Source organism: Podarcis bocagei, assembly GCF_964188305.1.
Source record: "Podarcis bocagei genome assembly, chromosome: 3".
In the NCBI taxonomy this organism is placed as follows: Eukaryota; Metazoa; Chordata; class Lepidosauria; order Squamata; family Lacertidae; genus Podarcis; species Podarcis bocagei.
This window is the reverse complement of record NC_138127.1, coordinates 85,972,284-85,981,382: the sequence shown is the minus strand read 5'-3', so window position 1 is coordinate 85,981,382 and position 9,099 is coordinate 85,972,284. Positions and strand designations below refer to the sequence as shown.

The following is a 9,099-nucleotide window of genomic DNA, read 5'->3' as shown; positions in this document are numbered from 1 at the left end:
GGGCTGCATGCCTCCTGCCCTCCCTCCCGAGCAAAAGCTCCACCCAATTTCCTTCGGAGCTGATTAATAGGCGCAGCACGCTCTCCCCTATTCGCTCACGCGGAGGCGGTGCCACTTTATCTGCATATTCATGAGCTTATTTATTATTCATGAGCTTTCGCGGGCTCCCCCAATGTTTTTTATAGGTCGGCGCCCCTGGACAAGTTGTATGTGCAAGGAGAATGGGGGAAAGGAATTCAGGAGAAGGGTAAAATTACTTTGAAAGGAATGTGCCAATAGGAAGGGTCATGGGGAGAAAAGGGGACGAAGCAACAATATGTGGGAAGATTAATGGAGAGTAATAAGTGGAAACTAGGTAGGGAAAGAGAGAAGCAGAAAAACAAACCTTTTTTAAAAATAAAAATAAAAGTGGATCCCATAAAGTAGGTTGTGCTAAATCCCAGGTCTCCAGATGTTGAAGACTATTCACACTCATAGTTAAAGTTAAGACAGTATAAACTGAAATGTTGACTTTTTGGGCCACAGCCAACATTATGCAGGACATCCTTCTGCGACTTTACAAAGTGGTACCTGAATGATACATGTCATTGCAAATATGTGTTTATCCCTGGAGGAGCCAGTGTGGTTTGATGGTTACAGTGTTGGAGACCAACCTGGGAGATCAAGGTTTAATTTTTATTTCAACAAAATTTGTATACCTCTTAAGTCCAAATAAAACTTGCAAGTGTGTATAAAATATGCATTAAATCCCAAATCAGCCATGAAGCTGACTGGGTGACCTTGGGTCAGTCTCTGTCTCTCAGTTATCTCACAGCAATGTGTTGAGGACAAATTGGGAAGTGAAAGAACTATGATGCCACCTTGAGCTCTGTGAAGAAAAGGAAAGATATAAATGGAATGAATAAATAAATAAATAATCATATTCACACTTTACATGCTTATTTTTATTAGTTCTTAAAATAACAAACGAAAGAGATGAGTTATTGCAAATATTACCATCAATATTGAAACAAAAGAAAACAATACCATCTGATAACATAACCATCAAAAGTTTCATTCCAAAAGGAAATTAAAATTGCCCAATCAATACATTATCTCTTGCCCGGATGGAATATGTTAATTTATTGTCATGTCCAATATTTTTAAAATATTCTGACCAGAGGTAGTAGTCTTCCCCTCCCCAATACATTGCAATCAACATTTTCACTCCTATCAAAATATTGGTAACTATTTCCACATTCACATATATCCATACAAACAGTTTAAAAGTCAATTTGCTAGATTTCTTGGAATTGAGTATCCAGCAATTTGCTTATTATTTTCTAAGGCTTGCCACCACAAACCTTGAATCTTATAATCTCCTCTATACATGTGTAGACAATCTGCAAGGGAAGTTACCACACCTCCAGCAATTATTATTAGACAGGTTATATATAGGTTTCAATTTGCAAGGCATCAAATACCATTCATGCAACGTCTTGCAATAGTCTTCTTTCAAATGCATTGACAAAAAGTCAAATCTCTGTGTTTCTTTCACATTTTCAGCATTCAGCATGCTTCCCAGGCATAAGAAACTCTGCTGATAAAAATCACAATTTTTTCATGTTCTTTTGAAGGCAGACACACAAACCCATTAAGTTGTGAGCACTGAGCCGGCTAAGTGCTATATAATACACTAAACACTACATTGCCCTTCTACAACCCATCCCCCCCCCCAAAAAAAGCAAAAGGCTATTACTTCTTATATGCTGGAAATCAATTACAAGATGGAAATTGAAATCATTTTAGTTATTATGTGCCTATCACTTTTGCTCCATGATGATTGCAAATCTCTTGCAAAATAAAATGCACTTACAAGCCTTCGTCAGTTTTGTACAGCTTAACATCCATAGCAGTAACTAGTCCAACAGCTCCTCTCGCTTGCAGGCCCCAGAATACTTAAACCCTGGTGAAATATTGCTAAACAAGCCATCCAGGTACAATGCAATTCCCTTGCTAGCTTTCCCTCCTTTACAATCCTTTCCTCTTAGGATTTCCAAAGGTTGGTATTACTACATGTGGGGCTGGAAAACTCCCTAACGTCTAATACTGTAATTTTACATCTGACATAAAAGCCAAACAGAGACTATCTCTAGACAGAAGATTATAGCTTACAACAGTTCAGTCAAATTCAGACAGTCACTCCTCACTGCGAGTATAAGGCTGAGCCACGTTTCTACGCATGTGATCCATTATAGCAGAGTGGAGGAAAACTGGTATTTTTCTGCTCAGGCTTCAATCCTATTCACATTTGTCTGGGAGTATATTGAACTCAATGGGACTTACCTCTGACTAAAAATATGGGGGGAAAGACATAAAGCCCATCACACACACACCCAGGGTATATCACACCCTGAAATTCATGGATGGCATCTACAATTATGAAATAAAACCAAAAGCTTTAATTGATTAGTTTATACTTAACATTAAGCTAGTGCATATTGATATATTTATTTATTCTAAAAATTAAGCTACTCACACTGCAATCCTGTGCACACTTACCTGAGAATTAAAGCCATTGAACATATTGGGACTGCTAAACAAACATGCATAGGACTGTGTTGATTAATTTTTTAAATTGGATTTTTTATCAGCTATCCCTTTTGACTGGTTCCGTGGCTTATCAGTGGCCCTCAAGATGTTGTTGGACTCAAACTCCAATTAGTTGCAGCTAGTATAGCAAATGGTCTGGGATGAGAGATGGGAGTCCTACAACAACTGGAGGAAGATAGGTTTCCCATCTTTAGTCTATAATCTGCCCCCAAGGTTTGCAAATTCCTCCAAACTGAGCAGCTTCAAGATAGGCAGTTGCGTTTATAGAGTACCAGTTGATGACCCATCCAATTCTAAATAATGCTTCCCAATAATGATCTTTGTAAGTGTGACCACAGATTCATACAAATTGTTGCCACAAAGTGGCAATTGTAACCAATAATGCTTTGGTCAGGCATTTCTTCTTCCAAAGGATTGCTTAGGCATCATTCTGCATCAGTAACTCCCATACATAAGAAGCAACGCTGGAGCTTTATTCAAGCAGCAGACTTAGAATGTGTCTCCAAACAGCAAAGCATTGTTCACACATGCACACTTATCACACCAAGGATCCTGCATGTCTGAACCAGGCAGCATAGATTCAACAATACAGAGGAAGCTTTCAAATCACCTCACACACAATTGTTTTTCAGTGTAGTTAACACATTCAGCAGCGAATTCTTAAGGAAGTACTGTAATCAAGTTATAGAAAGTCAAACACAGCAGGTGGTGGTGCATGGTCATTCTTCTTAGCTAGTAGAGGAATGAGACTGTGATTTTATAATTGTTGGAAGACGCCCAGAGTGGCTGAGGCAACCCAGTCAAATGGGTGGCATATCAATAGTTAATTGTTGTTGTTGTTATGATTATTACTACAGTATTAGCATGCTAACTAGTCATGGGATGCCTGTAATTATTTTCTTCTTGTAGCAGGAACCCCCCCACCCCAATCATTCAGTTTGTACAAACTTCACACACACTCACACACTACATACGCCACATTTCTGTTATAAATTCATAGAAAAAAATCAACCATACATCGGATTTGCACTGTTCCATTTTTATTTTACTCCATATGACAAGGACTATCAAAGGGGGGTGGCTTGGTCCTGGTCAGCCATAATCCCTTCACCATCCCAGCACATCCACAGGAGCCCTGCCCAGTTGCTATATCAACCCTGATGATCCCAGACAGAAGACAATCAAGATCACAAAGAACTTGCATATGGGAGTGGATTCAGCATGGACTGAAACAAAGGACAATGATCAGATCTTCCCTCGGGGGGGGGGGCAGGAAACTGCAAACTCCCCTTTGTCTCCTGGAAGTGACTCATGGGGAGGGGGAAAGGAGGAACCAGCCAGGTGACAAGACACTCAGGTTACCACCACAACTCCTCCCTCAACCCCTCCTTTCTGTAATGTATGCATAATGTTTCTGGGGGTGGGCTTGACCTAGAGGAGGGGAATTTCAAAAGTTTTTATAAGACCTTGCACACTATTTTTCTTGGTCTTTCCTCTCACCTGCAAGTGAGGGGAGCACCCTGTCGCGACAGTCTTTCTTCAATAAAGACCAAGCCTACAGGCTGCTGATTTGCTTCAATTTACTCTGGTTGGTGTCTTTACTTTTTGTCCAAGGGAGCCCTCGGATTTTTCCGGTAACATTCTCTAAATCCCTTTTCCTTTTCTAAGCCCAAAAACAAGGACTATCTTATAATGGTGTTTGCATTTGTAAGCTTCTTTGAGAGCCCTTTTTTTCAGCATAAACGTGAGTGAAAACCCATTTCCAACACCTTCCATGGCAGGCACAGATTGTGAGGAATGAGTAGTAATTTTCACATGAATGTGTTTAAGATATGGTTACCAAACGTCCCCATTTCCCAGGGACAGTCCCCGGATTTACAAATCTGTCCCCAGACAAAATCCATTCATGGAATGTCCCTGGATTTCATTTAATGTCCCCGGATTTATATTTTAAGTGTTGTAGTTTTATTAGTAGGCAATGAATGTTGCGTGATTGGTTCAATGGCACAAGACACATCATATGGAGACTTCTGGAGAGGCAAAATGGCAGGCACCACGGCAGTGAACAGCTCCTGAAGCCAACCAGAGCCAACTGGCTGGCTCTGGGCTTTTGAGACTGCCGCTGCTGCTGCTGCCGCCGCTGCTGAGGTGGAACTGGGAACGCCCAGAGCATCAACTGGGGGAACCACTGACCCCTCCCCTGTGACCCAAATCAAGCCAGGTGCGAGAGTGTCTGGCCACCCAGCCGACTGCCCAGCAGCGCTCCGGGGCCAGTAAAACCCTGCAGCCAACACAGGGAGGAGGAGGAGAGGAGAAAGAGAAGGAAGAGAGAGAAAGAGGAAGGAGAAAAAAGAGGGGAGCCCCAACCTTGCCACGCCACTGCCACCACTGAGGAGAGGTAGGAGAGCACCGGGAGGCAAGGACACACGGTCGAGCCCAGGCCCGACCCAAACCTACTCCAAGGCGGCTAATGCTCCAAGAGAGCAGACCAGGGCCCAGAGGAGACCACAAAAGAGATTACTTCTTATTTATTTATTTTTTTAAAAATTAATAACTTTTTTTTACTCTTTTTTTTTTTTAAAAAAAAAAGTGTCCCCGGATTCTTTGGGGGGAAATCTGGTAACCTTAAGAAAATTAGGATGTAACTTTTCTGGGACTTTCCATCACCTCCCATTGCTATGGGTTAAGAACCTAGGGAGTTGTCTTGTACCAAGACAACAGATCTTGGGTCCATCTAAGCTGAGCCTTTGCCAAACTGGTACACTTCAGATATGTTGCACTATACGTTCTATTGGTGTTGGGCAGCAGTTGGACAAGGCTGGCCTAGCATTTGTCAGCTGTTCTCTGGGGTTTCAGAAAAAGAATTTCCCCTACTGGACCTGGAAATGCCAAAAATGGAACATGGGACCTTCTGCATCAAAGCATATGCTCTAACACAAAACCAGTGGATGAGGGCAGTATCATCTTTCAATTGTTTACAGGGGTGCCTAAACTTTTTTCAAAGAGGGCCAGATTTAATGAAGTTTGATGAGTTGTTTTTAGGATTGAAGTTGCTGAGCTTTTTTTAGGATTTTACCCCAGGACATATGCTGCCATGGGGCGGACTTTGGACATCTATTGAATTATTTGCACCAAAATCTCACCTAGTGTTTTAATTATATTGAAGGAAAACAGCTGTTTCTTCTTCCTCTTTTTTTACAAAATGTATTGCATTCCTCCACAACCCTCTGCATCTTTATTTAGACGTGATAATTAAATGCGTGAGGGAACACAACCTTTTCTTTCCGGACAAACAGCAAACTACAAAATGTATGGACCTTTAGAGTGCTTTTGCGGCAACATCTATTACTCTAGAATCCATTTCTGAACACAGCAGCGCCTGATAAATCGCTGGAGCTTAAAGACAGGCTCAATAATTTGCAGTGGGGCAGGCACGCGATTTTCTTTGGTTGCAAATGCAACACCGAAGAGTCCCTTAAGGACTAGCAAACACTGAACGTTAAACAAGCAGGAGCCGAAGTTTACAAAACCCCTTTCCCCGCAAATCCCTCTCTCCTCTTCCGTCCAAAGAGCGCTCGACTTCCTCCAGCCCCGGCCACACCCAGCCGTGTTTTGTTTCGCTCCTTCCACCCTCCCTGAGGAGCAGCCGGATGCGCCGGGCGCGGAGCCTTCATTATTGCTACAACCTCCTCTGCCTACTTTTCCGAGCACCGCCGGCGCGGCGCCTTTAACAAACGAGGCTAGCCACGCCCACCCCTTGAGGCCTCCCCAACCAATCGCGAGCGAGGCCGGGCTTAGGGGGGCCAATCGGCGCCGCCTTTAGTGCGAGGCGCTCGAAGCCGCTCCCTGAGGCGGAGGAACCAAGATGGAGGCTGCTCCAGAGAGGAACGGGGTGTCTCTCGCCGCCGCCGCCTTCGCCCCCGAGGTCCCCGAGAGGCTCCAGCAGCGGGAAGCGGAGCGGAAGGAGGAAGCGAGCCGGCGGCGCCGCGAGAAAGAGTCTCTGGCGGTGCGGGAGGAGCAGAGCGACTACTTCGCTGCCGCCTTCGCGCGGGAGCGGGCGGCCGCCGAGGCCTTGCTGGAGCCGGAGCGGGACGCCGAGGCCGTGTCGGAGGCGGCGCGGCGGCTGCAGGAGCTGCAGCGGCTGCTGACGGACTCGGTGCGCTTCCTGGCCCCCTACGAGGTGCGCCAGGCGCAGGCGGCGCTGGGGAGGCTCCAGGACGCGCTGGCCGAGCGGCGCCTCCAGCTGCAGCCCAAGAAGCGCTTCGCCTTCAAGAAGGGCCTCAGGAAGGAGGCCCAGGAGGCGCCGCCAGTGCCTTCGGCGCAGGAGGGTCAGCCAAGCCGGGCGGAGGAGGAGAAGGAGAAGGAGGAGGAGGAACCCGGGTGCGGCTTCAGCCGGGCCGAAGGACTGGAGCTGGAAATGGGGCCGGCCGAGCTGCTGCAGCGGGACGTGGCGCTTTCGCAGCTGAGCCGCTGCCGGGTGCGGCTGCGGGGCAACCCCAACACGCTGTCGGTGCGCGGCTGCCGGGACTGCACGGTGCTCTGCGGGCCCGTCTCCACGTCGGTGATGGTGGACGGCTGCGACGGCTGCGTCGTGGCCCTGGCCTGCCAGCAGCTCCGCACGCACCGGGCCACCCGGAGCAGCTTCTACGTGCAGGTGACCTGCCGGGCCATGCTGGAGGACTGCAGCGAGGTCCGCTTCGCGCCCTACACGTGGACGTACGAGGGCATCGACGCCGACTTCGAGACTTCCCGGCTTGACAGGAGCAGGGACAACTGGAAGCAGGTGGACGACTTCAACTGGCTGGCTAGGAACGAGCCCTCGCCGAACTGGAGCGTGATCCCCGAAAATGAGAGGATCACGGACTGGGATTGAACCCGTGATTGTAGCCCCTTCGCCTCTGCAGAGGGGACTAGATAGTGCCTGCTGCATTCTGGAAACGGCCTACCAAAGGATGCAGTTAGAGATACCAGATTGATGTCCTTTTCTTTTTCCCGGTATTGGTTTAGGCAGTGTAATAATCAGGGGCCAAACACAGCCTGGTGGCTCTTGCTACCTAATGAATGGTGCTGACGCCTTCTGTTGTGCGCACTCTGTGTTATGCTGTGGCTGCCTTAATATTTCTCCAAATTCTGTTATGGTGGTGCTTTCTCATCTCTGCCCCCGCTTTTAAGATGATAAGATGTGCCATACCACTAAAGTACTCTTGGTTATCTGCCCATTGTGCAGGTTTAAAAAAAGATAGTGCTTTGGATGGTGAAGTGCTTCAGCTCTGTAACACATTAGCACCAGTGCAAATGTTGAGGAAAGTATAACCTTATCTAATGGCTAAATTGATACTTGTAGTTAAAGCTGAAAAAAACGTTGACAACAATTCGTATACCACATGTCTGCCAAATAAGCTTATTCAGGAATGTGGCACATGTATATCAGAGATGCTACAAGTCAGAATAGGGGTGTCAAACCATCCCTGCAAGTGGCTGCCTAACCTTTTAAACAATTCAAATTATGCTTTATTTCCAGAAGCAAACTTTGGATGGACTTCCACTTCAGTTTCAAATGTCCGTAATAGAATATACTTTCGTCTGCTAGAAGACATTAAGGGATTACCTGCACCACCTGCAAAATGTCACCAAAACGTGTTGCTGAATTACGGTGTTTGTAAGCTTTAGTTCACCTTTGCACCTAGAGCTGACAAATACTCTAATCCCGAACAAGTGCATATAATTGGTTTTGGTTTCAATTAACGCTGTACCTGCAAGTTTTTGAAAGGTCTGTGACCAGCCAAAAATGTATACATGCATTAAACAACTAAAGCACATGCTTAATTCTCCCACAAAAATCATTGTGAAATTAAAAGTGCTGAACTCTAGCTAGATTGTGCCCACACGTTTATTGTGCTGTATGCAAGAAAACTACTTTGACAGTAACCATACGAAACTTCATATAGCATTTTCATGTTTCTGTACAAATATGAAATGGTCTGGACATTTCAAAGTCTTGATGTTCTGTCCATGTTATTTCCGCAAATGTCATTTTGGATTAAAACAAACTAGTCACTGTTAGAGGTAATGCCTTTGAGCTCAGTATTGTTGGCCTGTCTATAAACTCTATAAAATCGGTCTTCATTACTGTTTGACTGTAACAAAAATCATTTCCGTTCCTTGTGTTATTTTAGTATTTATATGAAAGTAGTTAAGAACTTACTGGTTTTATAAAATATTGATGGCTTTTCCCTGTTTACAAGATGATCGGATTAAAAAGTCAAAAGTGACTGGTTTCTTGTGAATTTTGTTTTACAAGTGGTACTCAACCGCTTAATATCTCTGTGACTCTGGGAGAAGGTTACACTGTACCATTCCAGAAGATCCCTTGACTCTTGAAGCAGCTTTCAGAAGGGGCAAAGAGGGCTGTAGTGTGTGAATGGGGGAGAAACCAGGCAAAGCTCTGTTCAAGTAGAAGGCCTTTCATAGGTTAGAAAGACACTGCAGCTAGACAACTGACACGGG

At 45.3% G+C, this 9,099-nt stretch overlaps 1 protein-coding gene and 1 long non-coding RNA gene across 2 annotated transcripts; one reads left to right on the top strand and one right to left on the bottom strand.

The window, feature by feature from the left end:
- Positions 1-644: 644 nt before the first annotated feature.
- On the bottom strand, positions 645-4,599 carry LOC308584560. The gene is made up of 3 exons (XR_014006918.1): positions 4,232-4,599; positions 1,464-3,491; positions 645-868 (listed from the first exon to the last, which is right to left on the bottom strand). It is a non-coding gene; the product is annotated as an uncharacterized lncRNA (long non-coding RNA).
- An 860-nt stretch (positions 4,600-5,459) lies between these two features.
- Positions 5,460-8,864, top strand: TBCC (tubulin folding cofactor C). Its single transcript, XM_081187595.1, has one exon. The coding sequence runs from the start codon at positions 6,458-6,460 to the stop codon at positions 7,463-7,465; it is 1,008 nt and encodes a 335-aa protein (XP_081043721.1). The 5' UTR covers positions 5,460-6,457; the 3' UTR covers positions 7,466-8,864.
- Positions 8,865-9,099: the final 235 nt, after the last annotated feature.

Coding starts and splice junctions, on each gene's coding strand:
- TBCC (XM_081187595.1), top strand. CDS start 6,458: ATGGAGGCTGCTCCAGAGAGGAACGGGGTGTCTCTCGCCGCCGCCGCC.